We start from the raw sequence: 20,438 nt of genomic DNA, 5'->3' as shown, positions 1-20,438 counted from the left end.
TGTAAAGCCTTTGCACGTCACCAGTTTGCAAACGGGATATGGAGATTTATATGGAAACCAACCAAAATATAAACAAACTGAATCCTAAAACAATACAACTGAGAAGGCTTTGCATGTTTGTTCTCATGCAGTGCAAATGAAGTCTGAGAGAGAAAACAGTTATTTGCCAGAACTGTTACCAGATGGCAAAGGAGAAAAGAGTCTGAGCTGTTTAAGAATGGATCTCTTTCTCAGGAGATGCTCCATAGCTCCTGATGATATGCACCGTCTTTATCACACTCTGTGTTCAGATACAGAACAGTTTCTGAAGCTTCTGCAGCCAGTGGCTAGACCACAGTGATATAGGGCAAAGCTGCTAAACCTCTCAATAGAAGATCAATGGATGTGGCTGAATGTTTGATCACTGTGGTGCCTCCTGTAGTTGACTGTCTTCTGCTTGGTCTTCTAAATGCTCGGCACTATACCACTAGAACAGAAAAACTTTCAAAAATTTCTCCAAAACTGCCTGAAATACATCAACTGTAGGTGTTGCTGGGGGGAGACACTCATTCATCTGACAGAAAGGAATGAACTGTAGCCTATTCCCAGCATGTGAGTGCTTCTAGTGACATTTTCCATTAATAGGCTAATTATTGAATCTGTGGCATGAATGAATTATGCATGCAAACATTACACCAGCAGCTCACATTATAAATAAGTTTTAATGAACTTAGAAAACAGTGGATGAATCAAAAGAGCCTTTGTGCTTCAGAGTCTCAAAATTAGTCTTGTGCTATATGATGATTTGTTATTGGAAGCCTCAGTACACGCATTAATGGATGTCATCTTTGTTTTTTCTCTTATAGGCTATATTGTAGGTTTAGTATGCCAGTAGGTAATGTTTTGAATGAGTTATATGAATAACTGAATGAATGAACCGAGGCAGATCCAGCATAATTAAAGGGAACTGATGCATGCATGTTAAAAAGCCTTTACAAGGTCGCCGCCTCTTGGATTGAATCTGTAATTACACGTTCATTTTCGAGAACTAGAACTGCTTGCGTAATTCGTGTTTTAAAAAATGCATAACCGTATTAAATGCAGTACAGTAAACAAATAAGTAAACTAAATAACAGTGGTACTGTTTTTAGCATGGGAAATTCATTAATGAATATAGTATTTTTTTCTGTGAAAGGAAATAGGCAATTCATACACAATTACACTAATTCAAAACAACAAACTGCGTAAGGTTATTTTACATTTTTATGTCTGCTGTGTCACGTGGTTTTGGTAATAGTAACTATGGAAATCCCAACGCAATAGACTATCAGCTTCCGTTTTTTTATTACTTTTATTCATTTAAATTATAGCAGTAACTTGTAGTGTTAAGCTTCTTAAACGGCCTAAAATGACATTATAGTTCGTTTTAACATCTGAAAGTGGAGATGAAGCCTTATACCGGCGTCGTTAGACCTAAACTGATGTCACTGCCAACCGAAGCTCCTCTGATAATACACAACATTACAGACGCGCGACACAGTTATCCTTCAAACTCGCTGTTATACAGTCTATGTTCAAACTACATCTCCATTCCTCCAGTGTCTGGATGCTCCACGGCTGCTCAATCTGCTCAATCCACACTGAATGTCTTCTCAGCTAAACAGAAGTACCCATGCAGTCCGAGCGGTGAGGTCACTGGGCGCTTCACATCACATACAACAACTTTTCAGTGGCTCTTCAGCAACATACAATATGGTTTTAATATCTGTACGTTCAGCGCTGAAGAGTTTTAGACAATAAACGGTGTCAGATATTTTACTAACATGCATATTTAATGTTTAATATATGAAGTTGTAGATTCAATGGATCTAAAGCCTCACAGTGTCAGCTCTATTACTGAAGGGTGAGTATATTAACAAAAGAATAACAACCTAATGTTTTTAAGACAAGCTGACACTGTATGTGTGTGTGTATGTCTGTGTGTGGATTTTCATCTTTAGTGTCTGGGTTTATAGGCTGCCTAAAAAAAACTGCCACAGAAATCAGTGCAAACACTGAGATAGTAGTCTAAGTCACTAAAGTTGCCATGTGTATTTCTACACAAACACTCTGTAATGGCAGCATGTATTAAACCACTATATGAGACATTATTCTACGTTGTTTGTTTGTTTCCAACTTCCCAGGCCTCTGCTTCCATTGGTAGCTAAAAATCGCTCAGTAGTCACCAGCCTTTCCTCACGAAACCATGTGTCTGATATTTCTGACCGTCATTTCTTATTTGATAAACGATGGAGAAATGGAACTTACACCACTAATGGTATTGAAGGTACATTGTTTATTGTATCATTATAAGTATACATTATTAGTATTAGTATATTCATCTTAATGACGTGTAGCTATTGATTATTTATCATTATTTGATGAGATTGAACAGATGTGTAATTGGTAGTTTCAGTGGGGTAGCCAATAGATGGCGCTCACAAATTTTCCATGAAGATTTTTGCAGCACATCATTTCAACATCACCATCTCTTTAGATCTAAGTCAATTTAGACAGGGATTGATTTTTCAATTGTTTAAAATGAATGTGTTTAGAGTTTAGAGTTTTGAATTCTTTGGAAACTTTAGAACATATACATGTTTATTTTCCCAAAACAGATGATGTTCTGATGAACCACAACCCTACAAATCCACTCTTCCAGGAGTTCCATGTTTATCGCTCTCATAATTTAACCAGATTTGCGCACCGAAAAGAACTCTGCCCGCGCGACCCAAAGCCACTTCTTTGTGGGTGAGTTCTTCAAGACTATTGAAATACTGCAATATTTACTAATATTCTCTACATCATATATTCTCTACATCAACTTCAGGTCTGATTATCTGACCTCATTTCCATCAGTTCTGTTACCAGCCACTACCCCATCTATCAGTGGACGACTCTGTTTATCACAAAAATATAAAAACGGGTAAGTTTTTTTTTTTTTTTTTTTGTATTTGACTATACATATTTTGTTTATTGTATACCGTATTTTCCAGACTATAATTTGCACCTTTTTTTCATAGTTTGGCTGGTCCTGCGACTTATAGTCAGGTGTGACTTATTTATCAAAATTAATTTGACTATAACCAAGAGAAATGAACCAAGAGAAAACATTACCGTCTACAGCCTCGAGAGTGCGCTCTAGGCTGCACCATGCTCCTGCAGCCTACACTGAAAACATAGAGTGTCCTCTCATGGCTGTAGACGGTAATGTTTTCTCTTGGTTCTTGGTTTTAAATAAATGCGATTTATAGTCCAGTGCGACTTATGTTTTTTTTCCTCATGAGGTATTTTTGGACTAATGCGACTTATACATATGTGCGATTTACAGTCCGAAAAATAAGGTAGTTATTTTACTCTCTCTTGTTCTTATTCTCTGCATTTCAGATTAAGGATGAAAAACAGAGCGCATAATCTCTTCTCTGATGGTGCTGACAACAAAAGTGAGCTTCTAAGCCTAAATCTAACATTTAAATGCAGCTGATTTCTGATAGAACTGATTTATTGTCATTTACATTGTAATAAACCATATATTTAGCACTTGGCGTGTGTTAGTTTGGTGTTTGCTTAATGTTTAACAGGTGAGACTGATGAATTTCACATGTGCATGTGTTTTTCATGAGCTCACAAACACAAAATACACATATTTAACTCTCTTAACGCTTAAGTACACACATACCTCAAGTCCCTCTGCAGGACTGTAGGCCATTATTGAATTCCCAGTCTTTTGTATTAGGTGAGATGAGCATTACCTGTGCTCTTTTCTAACCAGCCTGTGGGCCGGTGATTGTTTTTCAGGCCAGTCGTACCCTGATCCACATCTGGGTGCCTCGGGATCTTTTGTTCAGAGGCTCACTGAGATTTCTTCTCTGGAAGCAGAGACAGTCCGGCAGGAGAGGATGAAGAGACTCAAAAAGATCAATAGACAGGACTCTTAATCAGAGTTCATTAGCCAAAGAGGAAACACACTTGACTCCTGAAATCACAACTGTGCCAAGATGGAGTAAATAAAGTCCAGGAGAAAAACTTGAGAGGTACATAGTGTTGTACTGTTGTAGTGCAGCCACTATATTATAACTAAAATAAAATGAAAGCGATGGCTCTAGCAAGCATTTATATTTCTTATGTAAAAAAAAAAAAAAAAAAAAAAAAATAATAATTTAAAGTGTATTCGCCAAGAATAACTGCTTTAACATTGCACTTATATATGTGTTGCATATATAAAAAGACTTTATGCTTTGTGTACTGCATTTAACTTCAAGTAAATATGATCATATCCCCCCAAAAAAACTTTTTGTCAAAAAACTATTTGCTTCAACATTAACTAAAGGTTTAGAACTGCATTATTAAATAGTATGAACCTCTTAAGTGTGTTATGTTTTTAATTGATAGTTATATATCAGCCTGTGGCATTTACAAACATATGGCTGTTGTATGTTTTATCTGATTATAGATTAGACAGTGCTTTACAGGTACAGTAGGATTTTAATGCAGGTGGGAGGCTGCATCTTTGTGCAGGGTGTTCTGGAGAGCGTGGGAGAGCTCCGTTCTACACCAAAGTGTCTTTTGTCGAAAGGAAAAGGGTCAGGTTGATTCGGTTCAAGACTAGGTTGGCACATTCTGGGCAGAGAGACGAGAGATAATGTCTTTTTGGCTTCAAGAGTTCATTTCAGGAACCACCTGCAATGAGAAGCAGATTATTATTAGTAGTATTATTAATGATATGATATGGATATGGGAATGATATAATATATGATATACAGTATAATAAGATATGTATATTTGTAAAAAATAAAATATATATGTATAATATATATATATATATATATATATATATATATATATATATATATATATATATATATATATATATATATATTATTAGCAATCGATAAATGAATTAAATTATTTGTTAAAAATTTTAATGATACATTTATCGATTGCTACTATATATATATATATATATATATATATATATATATATATATATATATAAGATTAGCAATCGATAAATGAATTAAATTACTTATTTGTTAAAAATTTTAATGATTGTAAAGTATGTATATTATTATTATCATTGTGGTTGTTGTTCAATGAATAAATGATCAATTTAATATATATGATATTAATAAATTATTGTGAGAGTTTTTTTTAATTAATTGTGTTAAGGTTAAATTTAAACAAATTACATTAAATTCTGTCATTTTAAATTTACAAAAAATATATTAAATTTACTTAATATTAAAATATTGTAATCATTATCATCATTATTATGAATCAAATTATCTTTTTTTTTTTAAATGGTAATGAATTCTAGAGGGTGATGTTTATATGTATTATTTATTATAAATATAATTGTATAAAATAATACAAATAATACTAATAATATTAATCCATTATAATTATATTAATATAATATTATCAATGATAATTATATAATAAATATATATTATAAATAATATTTAACTTATTTAGCAATTTTTTTTCTCATCTGCAAAGTTGCTTTTAACTTTTGATTTTAATCAACAAGACTGTAACGGTTTCATGGTGCTCTGTCTAAAGATGTGCAGTTACTGTATATGAAAATGTAAAACATTTTCTATGAGCCGAAGTGAGCAAGCTGCACTCTTCATGTTTTTTTTTCTCTCTTTTTTTTAAGTGAGTACAGCGGCTTTCAACTTTAGTCAATCAAAATGACCTGGAACAAACAGTAAACAAAGAGTCCTTTAATAAAACGCTGCTGTAAACCTGCCCACAAGAGGTTTATCATTTCAGCTCAGCTCGTTTTAACTCACTCCAAATCAGCCTGACTTCCAAACCCTACAGGTTAGAGCCCTTATAAATGTTACTTGTCATCAAGTTGTTGTGTGCTATGTTTAAATGCTAAATGGATTAACGTTATGACATTTGAATGAGGAGTGAAATAATGAAAAGTATGATGTGCCACTATCATACAATATATCTGGCCTTTGTGGTTAATAAAATGACCAACAGTGACATGAGGTTTGTGTGCACTGGAAAGGAATGCGACCTAGTCAGGTTAACGGTAATGATACACTTCAGTAAGTTCACTCACAGAGAGTAGACAGTGTCCTCCTCTATCTTCCTGAATCTGAGAATGGAGACGGTACCCAAGCCAAACCTAAACACAGCCAAATCTACAAATCAAAAGGCCCAGATTTGGCAAGAGTTTTGAAGGTTAGCTCAATAGAACGGTTAGAGCGAACAACAGAAGTCCAGTTCAAAGAATGACTTTGAGATCAGGTGACATTAATATGTCTAGTATAAAACATAAGAGACCTTTTAGAGTGACTTTACTGTGTTTCTCAGATAGCTCAGTGAGACATAAAATGTCAAACTAAAGCTAAAAATAAAAAGTCAGCAAATCAAAACTGACCTTTACTTTTTACTTTCTTACATTTACATTTATTAAATTAGCAGAAGCTTTTATCCAAAGCGACTTACAAATGAGAATAGAAGCAATCGAAATTTGCTAAAGATATACAATGATATAAATGATATACAAATGCTGTAATAAGTCTCTGTTAGCTTAACATAGTACATATAGCACTTTCCTAAGGCTTGTTTTTGGACTTATTGTGAAGGATTCACTGGTGGATGTTTTTCCATAGAAAAAAAGTTTGTCTTCTTTTTAAGACAAGATTCGCTTACTCCCAAAAAAAGTGCATTACAATAGTCCAAGCAGGAGATCACTTTCTCAAGGTCAGCAACAGATAAGGATTTTGCAATAGTCCTCAGGCTCAACAATTTTTGTGGCACATTTGTTGTCCATGTACCTAAAACATCATTTATGTCACTGTCAATCTTATTTGGCCCAAAAAATGGTAACTTCATTTACTCGCATTTAGCTGTAGAAGATTTTGCTCTAACCAGCCCTTCACCTCCTCAAGACATAATAACAAAGATGAATGAGAAGTTGGTCCTTCAGATTCTCCAAATAAATCTGAATATCATCAGCATAAAGATGATAAGACATACTACGTTTTTTTAAGGACTAAAAGCAGCAAAAATATTGAAAACTAAATAGGCTCCAAAATGGAGCCTTGGGGAACTCCACAATCAATAGAAACTGAAGAGGAAGAAAATTCCCCGACCCTCATTGAAAAGGATCTACCTCTCAGGCCCACAACATGCTCTAAACATTTAATAAAGATATCATAGCTCAAAACCTGCACTAAGGTCGAGCATATTTAAAGCTCCTCGACTACCAGAGTCTGCAGTGAGTAACAAATCATTTGAAACTCGCAATAAAGCTGATTCAATGCTATGTCCTGCCATGAAATCAGACTGAAGCATCTAGAACATCATAATTAGCCAAAAAAAGAGCTCAGCTGAGATAAAAACCATATTTTGAAATACAAGACATCTTTTGAGATTGGCCAGTAATTTGTTAAAACCAAAGGGTCCAGAGCAGGCTTCTTGACAAGGGGCTGAATGACTGCTTGCTTAAGACATGATGGAAAAATACCTGTAGAAAGGCTACAGTTCACAATAGATGTAATACTTGGGTCAATAAAATCAGCTGTCACACCAAGCAAGGTCAGAACATCCCAACTGGTAGATGGAGATTTCAACTGTGCAATACTATTACTAAAATCGGTAGATGAAACCAGATCAAGTTCATCAAATGTGTTGATATTAATAGCATTGTCTGTTACCTTTCCATCAAGCTCATGAAACCTGGACCCAATGCTTTTAGTTTTTTCAAAAAAAAAAACACTTAAAAACTCCTCAAAACACTCTGTAGATGGAGGTATGGTGAAAGAATTTAGATTAAGAAACCTATTAATAGTTTGAAACAAAATCTTTGGTGAGTTTGAGTGCTGCGGTATAATATTAGAAAAATAGGCTGCGTTAGCATCCTTTACTGTAATCAAGGATATGCTTTTAATCACACTTTTACGCTTTTACTCCTGCTGCTCCACAGTGAAAGTCGCTTTTTTTTTTTTTTTTTTGATGATGAAATAACAGTTGCAGTTTGGACACACTGATATTGACCCACTATACTTTTGGTCAGTATCAGAGCACATCCTGTAGCTTTACAACTTTCCCTCATGTGCTAATGATGAGTAACACCTCACCTCACTGGAACTCCAGATTCTGAAAAAACAGGTTTCACAGCCGACTGATGCAAGACAGCAGTCGCCACTGATCCACTAATATGTCTTTAAAAATGGCTGAACCAGTGTTGCTCTGATTTTATTACCGTTTTCCTCTCTTTCTAGTTCAGCATTACAAACAGACTCACTGTTCTGTCCATTGTCAACAATGAGAGCACACCTGCACCTTACACAAACAGAAGCGGGTGTCTGCATGGATACTCTCTACATAACTAAGAGCTGAGTCACTCTATCAACAAGCCATCAGACTGTAACAGATGGAAACCAAGTGAAGAGGAAGTTCTGGAACCTTGAATAAATGCTCTTTCATTATAGATAATGTGATATTATAACATCACATTAAAAGAAGAGATACACAGATTGAGGTCAAGATAAAATGCCATGGAAACTTGAGAGATTTCAAAAAGACTGATTTATTTATTTATCTATCACAAAACACTTTAAAATAAATCTGAATGAAAATTAAATAAATTATTATAATGTATTACTCTAATACGGAGAAAATATATGCTGCAAATGAAAAAAAAAGCTTCAAAATCTAGCAAAATTTGTTTTGGATTAGGACATCTTTACAATATCCTTCTTAATATTTTAATCCATTCATAAGTTATAAGTTGTACACTACCTTCTGAAAGTTTAAGGTCAATTAAAAAAAAGAAAAGAAAGAAATGAATGTCTTTATTTGTAAAAGGATGCATTAAAATTGATTAAAAGTGACAGGAAATACATAACACAAGATTTCAAATAAATGATGTTCCTTTTAATCTATTAAATAAATAAATAAAAATAAAATATAAAATATTAAATCAGCACAACTCTTTTCCTCACTGATAATAAATGCTACTTGACCACCAAGACTGGAGTAAAGCAGGCTGCTGAAAATCCAGCTTTGCCATCATAGGAATAAAATAATTACATTAAAATAGAAGGGTAAATTCACGAAATTGGTGCCTTTTGTGTCCCTAAGCAATAATCAAAATATAATTAAAATATCAAATAAATTTGCAATTTAAAACATAATAATACGATGTCTTTTTTTCATCAATATTACATCAAAAAAGTAGTTAATTTAAATAGCATTTATGCTGATAAGGTTAAGGTTTTAGCCGGTCTATAAAATATAAAGTACGTTATTGTGTCCCCTGATTTCATGTCAGCCGTGTTACCTTCATTAACAACCCATGCAAAATAATGCCATATTCAAGTGACCCTCTTGTCAGGGTTTTGGCAGGGAGGAACTCAGGTGCAGACAGGATTTACAACACAAACAGGTTTATTTACAAAAAGGGGAAAATAAAAACCTACGAGGGGGAAAACAAGGACTAGGGCAGATACAAAATAACTAAACAGGACCGATAAGGCAAGATAAACAAAGACTCAAAACTAGAGAACACTGACTACAAATAACACTCACAGTTATACAGGATACAATATCTCAATCACAGGTGAGGAACACACAAATCACATCAGAGGTACAATCACGAATAATGAACACAATGAACCGACGCAAGACAGAGCACACTAGGAGATCTAAATAGGGGGAACAATCAAGACACGACAGGTGGCACAGATGGGACAATCAAGACACGACTAGGTTAACAAGGGGGGCGGGGCAAGGGAACGAGACAACACAAGCACATGGCCCAAAGGCAAGGCCATGTGCTTGTACACAAAACACGGGTCTGTCATGATCCTGCCTCAAGAATAGGAAAAATCAAGGACACGAGGGCAGAATCATGACAGAACCCCTCCCTTAAGGAGCGGCTTCCAGACGCTCCTCAAGGGAACATCAAACACGAGACATGACGGACTGGGACACAGACACAAACCAACAAGACATGACAAATAATAACAAAGGCAGACATGAATACACGACGGCAGGGTTAGGGTGACAAATCAAAAAAAACAAACAGGGAAGGGGAGGAGGCGGGACCACAAAGTTCATGGGGGACAGACCAGGGTGGGTGGGTGGTGCAGGAATCTTAGGAGGACAGGACGAAGGCTGACGACGGGGGGTACGGGCAGGTCTGGGTGGTGAGGGGCGGGGAGGGGTCTCGGGACAACTGACAGGGGACATGATAGGAGAAGACAAGGGACGCGGGGCAACACTTACGGGACGCGGGGCAAGACTTACGGGACGCGGGGCAAGACTTACGGGACGCGGGGAGACGACAGCTGGACACGGGGGGACAACATCTACTGGACACGGGACGACAACATCTACTGGACACGGGACATCATCAACAGGATACATGACTACATCAGCAGGACACGGGGCAACACTCACGGGACACGGGGAGACGACATCTACGGGACACGGGGAGACGACATCAGGACACTCGGGATTTCTGGGGACAGGGTCTGAGGACAAGACAGGACTGACGGGGACTTCTAGGATACGGACAAGACTAGACAAATAATCTGAAAAGGCTTTAGCCGCTAAGACAATTGGCATCTCCTTACGAGATGAGACACACTGTACTAAAGTCTTTGCTGCAGAGTCGGCCGCGGCACTCTCCTGCGCTCTCACGACTGCCGACTTGCATACTGCCCTCTTCTTTGCCGGCTCGGGCACGCCAGCGCTCACCGCTGCTGGCACGGGCACGTCAGCGCTCACCGCTGCTGGCTCGGGCACGCCAGCGCTCACCGCTGCTGGCTCGGGCACGCCCACCGCTGCTGGCACGGGCACGCCAGCGCTCCGCTCTCCGCTGCTGGCACGGGAGGAGACAGGGTCACAGGACCGGCAGGCCCCCTCTTCCTCCTCTTCCTCCTTGGGCGCGGTGCAGAGGCCACAGCTGGGTCAGAGGCGGGTTGGGGGAGTTTGGTCTCGGGCAGGGCAGTCTCGGACGCCGAAGACTCAGAAGTTGACTCCCATGACAACCGTCTCCCTCGTTTCATGGGGAGACTGCTGGCTGTGGAGGGCACCTCAGGACTCTGGGAGGGGCTTGCCTGATCCCCCAGGGTTGCCACGGCCAGGACACGACCCTCAGGGATCGTTGGCAGCTGGGTAGGTGGAGGGGACCTCTGTGGCTCCTCCTGGGAGATGCTTTCCCACAGCCGGGCATAATTACGGAGGACCCATTCCCCCTCAGGCGAGTATGGGAGGGTGACCCCCTTCCTGTCGGCGGGGGATGACGTCCAGCACAGCCTCCGGAACTCCGCCTGACGCTGAAGCTCAGAGGCCCTCCTGCCTGCTGAGTTCCTTGGGGGTCGGTTCATTCTGTCAGGGTTTTGGCAGGGAGGAACTCAGGTGCAGACAGGATTTACAACACAAACAGGTTTATTTACAAAAAGGGGAAAATAAAAACCCACGAGGGGGAAAACAAGGACTAGGGCAGATACAAAATAACTAAACAGGACCGATAAGGCAAGATATACAAAGACTCAAAACTAGAGAACACTGACTACAAATAACACTCACAGTTATACAGGATACAATATCTCAATCACAGGTGAGGAACACACAAATCACATCAGAGGTACAATCACAAACAATGAACACAATGAACCGACGCAAGACAGAGCACACTAGGAGATCTAAATAGGGGGAACAATCAAGACACGACAGGTGGCACAGATAGGACAATCACAACACGACTAGGATAACAAGGGGGGCGGGGCAAGGGAACGAGACAACACAAGCACATGGCCCAAAGGCAAGGCCATGTGCTTGTACACAAAACACGGGTCTGTCATGATCCTGCCTCAAGACTAGGAAAAATCAAGGACACGAGGGCAGAATCATGACACCTCTAGGAGATTCCAATATATCATCTCTCAACCAGGATTGAAACACTTAAAAACAAATGCATGATCATCAAATTTTATCAGCCCTGTTACTTTACAGAACAACAGGTTGCATAGTAACGCATAGTAACACATGGGCCTGTAACAGGGTTGAAAAAATAAGTGTAGTGAAGATGAAAATGTAGTAGCATGCATTAAATCTTTGCAAATTGATTGTGATATTTAGGGGTGCTCTAGCACCAGTGCTATTGGGCTCGTTTGATTTAGTGTTTATTTGCATTGGTTTGGTATCCACATTGGCAGTTTGTATGGATGGTTTTCTCAGGGGGCTGTGGTATGCATAACACTGACATGACCCAACATAACTCTCCTTCACTTATACACCATAAACACGCGCGTGCACACACACACACACACACACACACACACACACACACACACACACACAATGCAGTTAAACACTAAATGTGGAAAGTCCATTCAAACATGCAATTGAATGAACCTGTTTTTCAAACTCTACAAACTGAGTTTCAAAGGCCAACAGGGAAATCTGCCACATTTGATGGAAAAAATTATATCTGCTGCACTTTCAATATATCCAAAAGAAAATCTGCACTGAAATCAAATACATTCTAATTGAATTCTCAATAAAAAGAGATGGCTGATGATAGCTTGATACAAATGTCTTCTACAGGGGCGCTGCACAAGATCCTGATCCTAGAGTCCTAATGCCCCCCCCTTGAAAATATATATTCAAGGGCCCTCTCTTCCTTTGGGGCCCTTGTAATCAGTATCAGTACTGGTTTCATCCCCAGTCCGACACCCCTGGTCTTCTATGTTTACTTTCAGAAACAGTTCCGGCCATTCTTCCATTTGCAGCAATACTGTGCCTACTGAGTGGTGATGTCATTTCCTGTGGTTTGATGATGATGTTAAAGAGTGTTACTCTTGCTTGAATTGGCTCCCTTGTTGCAGCGAACAATCAAAGCAGTGGAGTTTGCCAACAGTCACAGCAGATCTCCTAGAGTTTAATTCTCACTAATATCCCGTCTCTGCCTTGATCTTGCTCTCTTCGCATGAGCAGCCCCTCATTCCTCTCATGATTAGGCCGAGTTCCCTGTGGAGGGACAACGGTTTCAGCCAAGCATAGAAACAAAAATATGCTATCAACATCCACATTTTATAATATATATAATATATTTTCGTCATTTTTTTTTCTTGCAGTTTAACTTTTTTAAATGTGGACTTTGAACTTTTCAGCGTCTTGTAAATAAACCCACACGTAGATCCTGAGTTACTTTGATTGAGTTATGGTTGCATACTGATTAGATAAGTACTAATTCAGTAACCTAATTCTCTCACCTAATCACATTTCCATCATTCCAAAGAGGAAACGTCGCAGAAATACCACCATTAATGAACAAAGATAACGTGAAGTCTCTCTGTGGGAGTTTGCAGAGGTGGATGCACTTCTATACTGTCTGCTCTTGTGGAGTCGATATGAAGATGTGACAGCAACCGGGGATTGTGCTGCCCCAAGCTCTGTAGACTGGAGCAAGGCCAAGTGTTCACATTCCTCCCACTGTTTCCCTGCTGTACAAGCTTTAGAAACAGGCTGGGCACTGGTTTGAGATCAGTTTGCTGTGGTACAACAGGGCATAGCAGCCAAAAGGGCAATATAGAGAGAGAGAGAGAGAGAACTTTCACACACCCTTCACTCAAACAACATTTCCCCACCTCTCTTTTTCTCTACCTCGTTCACTTTTGTGTGCTGGAACAAGGGCAGAGACGCTCCAGAAGGATTTTTACAAACACATTCAATTGCCACAGAATATAGCTTTTTCTTTCAGCCCAACCAGAAGAAGAGTTGTTTGGTCACAAGGATTCATCTGACAAGCATGACTTCAACTGTGACAGAATCATTTCCTCTCCAGGAATGAGACCTGTGGCACTGACTTCAAGAGGAACCGAAGACAGTAACAGGGACTTTTTAGAGCTCTTTTTGGAAATGATGGGCTTGTTGTCACTGGGCCGGAGTGCTCTTCTGGTGGTGGCCGCTGTTTTTGGGATGTACCAGTTTGCAGAAGGCGGATGCTCAGGAAGGTGCTGTCAAGGTACAGATTTCACCTGTGTCACTACTGACTGGAGGATGGACCGTGTCTATGGGACGTGTTATTGTGATGAGAGGTGTTTAAAGACTAAAGACTGCTGCTTTGACTACCCTACAGAGTGTCCAGGTATGTGGTACAGTAATATTTTGGCAGACGACTAGGCATTTTATTTCTAGTACACATTTACCAACACATATTTTAAATGATGGATTTTATACATCAGTTAATGTAGTTCATTTAAATAGTACTGTGGTAGTAATGTAGTCTTTCAGTGAAAGGAATAGTTCAACATAAAATGAAAATCTGCTGAAAATGTACTCATCCTCAGGCCATCCAAGATCTACATGACTTTGTTTCTTCATTGGAACAGATTTGGAGAAATTTAGCATTACTCATTTGTCCAAACCGCTGATTAAAACATCACAATAATCCACACCTTGGGAAGTGTTTGTAATAAACAAATTCAGAGTCCTCTATCCATAAAATCGGTTTCTCCATTGAAAAGGTTGGCTCATCTAAATCAGGAGACAAATATGCACAGATCAAGCACCGTTTATAGGTGAAAAAAGTCTAAAACAGTTCTAAACAAACATGTCAGTGGATTTTAATGTGAGAGGACAACAGAGGATAGACTTTTCAATGGAGGAAACGTTGTTATGGATTATGGATTTTGGCCAGAAGCGACAGTTTAAATGAAAAATGCCTTAACAAAATATTTTTTTTTTCAAAAACACACAGCTTTTCATTTCACAAGACAATAATTGATTAAATGGAGGTTTGTTAGGGCATAGTGGGCCCCCACTGGTTTGAACTACTGATTATATTAAATCTGTCCAAAATGTGCTTATATTGGTCCCATTTCTCACCTGTTGGTTGTGTTTTTAGCTCAGTCGTGTGTAGTGAGTGAGTGGAGTCACTGGAGTGGGTGCGCACAACCCTGCCAGCCCTCATTCCGGGTCCGGAGACGGAGCGTTCAGAGACTGCCCCAAAACAGTGGACAGGCCTGTCCGAGGCTGGAGGAACAGGCCGGATGCATGGAGTATCTGGACCGCAAGGGACAGTTTTGCACTTCTGTGCAAGGTCTGAGTTTATTTGTATTTTTTTGATTAATATTTGTAAGAGCTCTTGTGAAAATCACAGTACTCATTTCAGAATAATATAGTTTTAAAGAATACTTAAGTGAAAACCGAATGTAATTTTTCAGACACTCAGTTGCATGTTATTTACAATTAAATGAAAATGTATTATAGTTTACATTTATATTAAATGCAATTTGCTGAACTTAAGGTTTTTGACCAACTTAAGTAGGACTTAAATACATATTCAAATGTAAATTCATAATTCTATCGTCTTTGTATAATAGTTAGAGTGTGCTTCTGAATGTAGTCAAACATTTATAGTAAACTAAAACATACTTTAAAGCAACTTTTATTAAAATTGTGCGTCATGCATTAAATGCACTTGTAATTATACATTTGTGATGAAGTTGCAATTATTGGTTACACTTCATTTTAAAGTGTCCTTATTACAGTGCAATTAAACATTTAAGTACTGAGAAACCCACTGTATGATTAGTGTGTGGCCTAGAGTTAATTGCATGTAATTATGCATAATTTATTGTTATTATAAGATGTAATGTGTAACATGGACACCTTAGAATGAAGTGTTACCCAATTTATCCATGTAACAGCCTTTCAAAAAACACAGTGGTTTTGCAGGTAGGTTAGTAAAGTGTACTTTGAAACATGACAAAAGATTTAATGTACAATAAATGTTTCTATTTATCACATTAATATACTATCTGTAGGTAGTTTTTTTATATACTTTGTTATACTTGAAGTACTAAAAGTACATATTTCTCTTTCAGTACTGCTTTTAAAATATCCTGCCTTCTTGCTTACACTGGCAAATTAGAAAAAACACAGTACGTCAAAAAAAAGGAACTTTTAAGTTTAATTATAAATGTTTAATACATTAGTATTTTTTTATTTTATTTGATGGTATAAAGTTGATCACTTAACTGTTTATTGGTGGAATCTCAATGGTAACTGTGTTGGATTTATTCCAGGAGCAGCATTTATAACAACAATGGAGTACAGCAAAGGCAGAACACATGATTTGTATGGGGCCCCAGTGGATTCTGGGTATGTATCACCCAAGATTAAACAAGCACAAAGACACTGTTTACGATGAGAATTTGTGATGAGGAGCCCATTTACGCATTTCTTTAGTTGTTTCTATTATAAAAAAACGATTATAATAACACCATATTTAACTTCTTGTAACTGCAATTTTAAAGGTGAACTGATTTTATATTTCTATAGTCTGAATAGGAACAGTGATATAACCTCACAATTAACACTTAACCCTCAATTGGTCCTTGGGGTCTATATGACCCCAATCGACTTTTAATTAGTTAAAAAAAAGGGTTCCCTTCATCTCAGAGGAATAAAATTTTGTGACTTTTCCTACATTATCTATCTATACATACACAAAAAACCTGGGCTTGATTCGGTTGTTCTGAAGGTGTGTAAAAAAAAATTTAACACTTCTGGGCATTGGGGTCAATATGACCCCAATTGAAAATGAATGGGAAATGCAAAAAAACGTGTGTTTTTTTCATTTGCCCCCCCAAAAAAAACAATAAATGCAACATAAATCTGAAAATTTTCACACAGAAATTAAGGCCTGGTACTTGAGCACAAATGCAATGTAGAAAACACATGCTCACACACACACACACAAACACACACACACACAAACACACACAGGTATGCCACAGAGAGCATTTATATAGAATTTGGCAAATACGATTTGTCTAATAAAATCGGCCACACATGCAGAAAAAAAGATATAAAGGGGTGAGACCTAATATGTGCGCACACACACACCTACACAAACACACACATACACACACACACACACACAAACACTTACACACACTCAGACAGAGACACTCTCCACTCTACACGCTCTCTCTCCCTCTCTCACACTCTCTCACTCACTCTCTCTCACACACACACACACACAAACACAAAAGACACTTACACTCACACTCACACACACACACACACACACACACACACACACACACACACACACACACACACACACACACACACACACACTCACACAGAGACCCAGGCACACTTGCCCTCTCTCCCTTTTTCTCTTACTCACACTTTCTCTACATCTCTCTCTCTCTCTCTTACACACACACACACACACTTACACTCACACAGACACAAAGATACATACACACACACACACACACACACACACAGAGACCCACGCACACATGCTCTCTCTTGCCCTCTCTCTCTCTCTCTCTCTCTCTCTCTCACACACACACACACACACACACAAAGACACTTACACACACACACACACACACACAAAGTCACTTACACACACACACACACACACAGAGAGACACACAGGCACACATGCTCTCTCTCTCCCTCTCACTCACACTCTCTATCTCTCTCTCAAACACACACACGCACACACACACACACACACATACACACACACACACACACACACACACACACAAAGACACTTACACACACACACACACACACACACAGAAAGAGAGAGAGAGAGAGAGAGAGAGAGAGAGAGAGAGAGAGAGAGAGAGGCATACATGCTCCCTCTCCCTCTCTAACTCACACTCACTCACAAAATGTGTATGGAATGATTATTTTATTTGTTTTACACCATGTATTTCACATATTTTTTGGTAGTTTGGTATTGCTTTTATGTTCAGTGTTCAGAATGTGATTGTAAAAAAAAAAAAAAAAATGTTGTAGGCCTATACTTTTACTCCTGTTTATTTCTGGATATTGCTGTTGTTTATTTACACTTTTTTTTATTTTGTTTACATTCTAAAGTTATTTTTTTATTTTATTTTTTATGCATTTGAATCATTCAAATGTTCAATAATATGCAACTACAGTCTGACTCAGAGTTTTGTCCTTTAGGTGTGACCTAGGTGCCATTTATGAACAGTTGGTCACATCCAGTAAAATGAATGGCTTTCAATGGCCCTCTGCTGGTCAAAACAAGTTATTGCTTAAATACTAATCTCCTTAGTTTTTTCACTAACCTCCAGATGGTAGCATTCTACACATAACACCTAGATCTATATCCAGAAACAGTTTAAATTAAATTTAGATAATAATTTAAGTGATTTTTTCATTAAAAAATGATATTTCACATGCAAGCTAATGGTGTAGTTGTGGATTTGTGTGGTAAATGGGTACAAAAGTACTTTAAATCTCCCAAAACACATCATTAATGCATAGTTGAGGAGTTAACAAAAAAAATGATATATTATTTGTATTATTGAAAATGTATATTTTTTCTACAATTATGCTTTCAATTTTGGGGTCATATTGACCCCAAAGACCAGATTGGTAAACAGGAAATGAGGACCTTTTGAGGGTTAAGTCACTTGATGATGGCGTGTGCTCCACAGTTTCTGTATGGAGTTCAAGATGGAGTCTCTGACAGCGCAGTGCATGGTGGAGAACAGACCCTACACGCGCTGGATGCAGTACTTGAGGGAGGGCTACACCGTCTGTGTGGCCTGCCAACCTCCAGCGATGAACAACCGCAGTCAGAGCTGCCAAGGAGACGGTAGCCTAGCTGAGAGGTAGTGTACCCACAATGTCACAGTGTTATTTTAGAGAATCATAGCACATCATCTTGTGAGTTCAGATGATTTCATGCTGAAAAAACAACAGAATTCATGAGACATTTTGCAAAAGGCTCTTACAATTTTAAAACAATAAAGGGGAAGTTTACCTAAAAAAAAAAAAAAAAAAAAAAGTTTATCTACTTACCTCCAGGGCATCAAAGATTTTTAACTCAAACCGTTGCAGTCTATCAGTCTTATAATGTAAGTGGATGGGAATCATGGCTAAAACATACAATAAAAATAAAGAGTCTCCTGAGGGCATCATCCTGTGCGCATTCACAGCAGCAGGTGCGTGAGGAACATAGACAGTAAAAGAAATGGACACAGCGACCCCATTGGAACTCAATTGAGACTAATGAAGCCCAGTTTTAGCGTTTTTTAGCACTTCCGTTTCTGACGCGCAGACTCAAACGAAGCTTGACGACGTCAGCAACCTGTCTGACAGATGTAAATCTTCTAAGTGGCTGTGCGTGCAAACTGCCATCGTTAATCTTGCAGAGACGGCGAGCTTGAGCGGGGAGTTCTTTGTCGTGAGTGAGCAGGAGTAAGTATTCTGATTAATTATTTTGTATAGTATTTTAAAATGTAACGCCAGTATGCCATATTAAGTTAATTGCCTGAAAGCTTCTCCTCCTGTCTGTACGGTAATGCGACAGAGAGCCGAGTGGTTATGACGCAATCGTTAGCCTATTTTTTTACAAAAACTGTTTATACGGGGCCATAATGTAACATAGAAGGTAATGGAGCCCTTTATACATTGTCGTGTATCTTTAGAAATAAATATTGGACAAACAGAGTCTTTAAACGCCTCAGATGTAAAATTATTCGCTGTCAAAGTGACGCCAAAATGAATGGGAGTCAATGGGAATGCTAACGCAAGTGAAGTTCTGCTAAAAGATGGCAGCCCCCACCCGACTTCAACTTCCGGTCGAGTTCCTTGCCCCTTGGTGAGGAATCGTGGTCGTCTTCTTGCTTTATGGTGGATCACAAATTTATAAGTGCACTACCGCCACCTATCTCTCAAATGGACCATTGACACCATCTACAATTGTTTTTGTTTTATTGCATGTTTTAACTGTGATTACCATCCACTTACATTATAAGAATGATAAACTGCAACGGTTTGAGCTAAAAATCTTGGTGTGTGTTTACGGAGAGAGAGAGAGAAAAAAAAGTTACCTATATCTTGGATGCCCTGGGGGCAAGTAGATAAACATTACATTTTCATTTTTGGGTGAACAATCCCTTTAAGACCTTTATTTTTTATTTTTTATAAAGTTGTTTTAAATTTCACAATATTAGTTTACACTGTATTTCTGATAAAATAAATCCAGCCTTGAGCATAAGACTTTTTTCAAAAGCGCAAATATAAACTAGAAAACTAGCCATTGCAAGACAAGTCAAGCATTTCATGCCAGAAGCCTTTAAATATCATGGAATGAAATCAAACACAATGTAAATGAAATGTAAACCACAAATATCATAATGTAAAACAGTAAGGTTTTTGTACCTGCCACCTGATGACCGATTCTTCTGGTCTTGGCAGGGATGAGCTTCTACACTGGCAGGCAGTGGGCAGCCCCCGCTGCAGAGGAACATGGAGGAAAGTACAGAGACTACAGCACTGCTCCTGTCCCCTTGTGCACAGCTTCATTTTCATTTAAACACACCTAAGATGATTCTTCACCCCCTTGTTAAAGTCCACAAATGAACATTATA

At 38.4% G+C, this 20,438-nt stretch overlaps 2 protein-coding genes across 9 annotated transcripts; both read left to right on the top strand.

Annotated features, from left to right (window-relative positions):
* The first annotated feature begins 1,058 nt into the window (after positions 1 to 1,058).
* On the top strand, positions 1,059 to 4,123 carry c24h8orf89 (chromosome 24 C8orf89 homolog). Of its 8 annotated transcripts, XM_026201764.1 has the most exons (8): positions 1,062 to 1,228; positions 1,579 to 1,665; positions 1,831 to 1,882; positions 2,163 to 2,305; positions 2,637 to 2,769; positions 2,849 to 2,944; positions 3,406 to 3,461; positions 3,817 to 4,123. In XM_026201764.1, the coding sequence occupies exons 3-8, from the start codon at positions 1,842 to 1,844 to the stop codon at positions 3,954 to 3,956; spliced, it is 609 nt and encodes a 202-aa protein (XP_026057549.1). In that variant the 5' UTR covers positions 1,062 to 1,228; positions 1,579 to 1,665; positions 1,831 to 1,841; the 3' UTR covers positions 3,957 to 4,123. The 8 variants fall into 8 exon arrangements, with proteins under 8 accessions (XP_026057552.1, XP_026057549.1, XP_026057548.1 ...); XM_026201767.1 differs by lacking the exon at positions 1,831 to 1,882 and having other exon boundaries at positions 1,059 to 1,228; XM_026201763.1 differs by lacking the exon at positions 1,062 to 1,228 and having other exon boundaries at positions 1,265 to 1,665; positions 2,163 to 2,296.
* A 9,409-nt stretch (positions 4,124 to 13,532) lies between these two features.
* On the top strand, positions 13,533 to 20,416 carry sbspon (somatomedin B and thrombospondin type 1 domain containing). Its single transcript, XM_026201070.1, has 5 exons — positions 13,533 to 14,143; positions 14,903 to 15,097; positions 16,086 to 16,161; positions 18,498 to 18,674; positions 20,266 to 20,416. Exons 1-5 carry the CDS (start codon positions 13,843 to 13,845, stop codon positions 20,381 to 20,383), a joined length of 867 nt encoding a protein of 288 aa, XP_026056855.1. The 5' UTR covers positions 13,533 to 13,842; the 3' UTR covers positions 20,384 to 20,416.
* Positions 20,417 to 20,438: the final 22 nt, after the last annotated feature.

The sequence above is a fragment of the Carassius auratus genome, chromosome 24 (genome assembly GCF_003368295.1).
Source record: "Carassius auratus strain Wakin chromosome 24, ASM336829v1, whole genome shotgun sequence".
NCBI classification, from domain to species: Eukaryota; Metazoa; Chordata; class Actinopteri; order Cypriniformes; family Cyprinidae; genus Carassius; species Carassius auratus.
This window is presented reverse-complemented; position numbering and strand designations above follow the sequence as displayed.

Excerpts from the sequence above, each read along its gene's own strand:
- c24h8orf89 (XM_026201760.1), top strand. The coding sequence starts at position 1,425 with ATGAAGCCTTATACCGGCGTCGTTAGACCTAAACTGATGTCACTGCCA. Across the intron at positions 2,306-2,636 it reads CACCACTAATGGTATTGAAG|ATGATGTTCTGATGAACCAC; the intron begins GTACATTGTTTA and ends TTCCCAAAACAG. Across the intron at positions 2,770-2,848 it reads CCAAAGCCACTTCTTTGTGG|GTCTGATTATCTGACCTCAT; the intron begins GTGAGTTCTTCA and ends CATCAACTTCAG.
- sbspon (XM_026201070.1), top strand. The coding sequence starts at position 13,843 with ATGAGACCTGTGGCACTGACTTCAAGAGGAACCGAAGACAGTAACAGG. Across the intron at positions 14,144-14,902 it reads CTACCCTACAGAGTGTCCAG|CTCAGTCGTGTGTAGTGAGT; the intron begins GTATGTGGTACA and ends TTGTGTTTTTAG. Across the intron at positions 15,098-16,085 it reads GTTTTGCACTTCTGTGCAAG|GAGCAGCATTTATAACAACA; the intron begins GTCTGAGTTTAT and ends GATTTATTCCAG.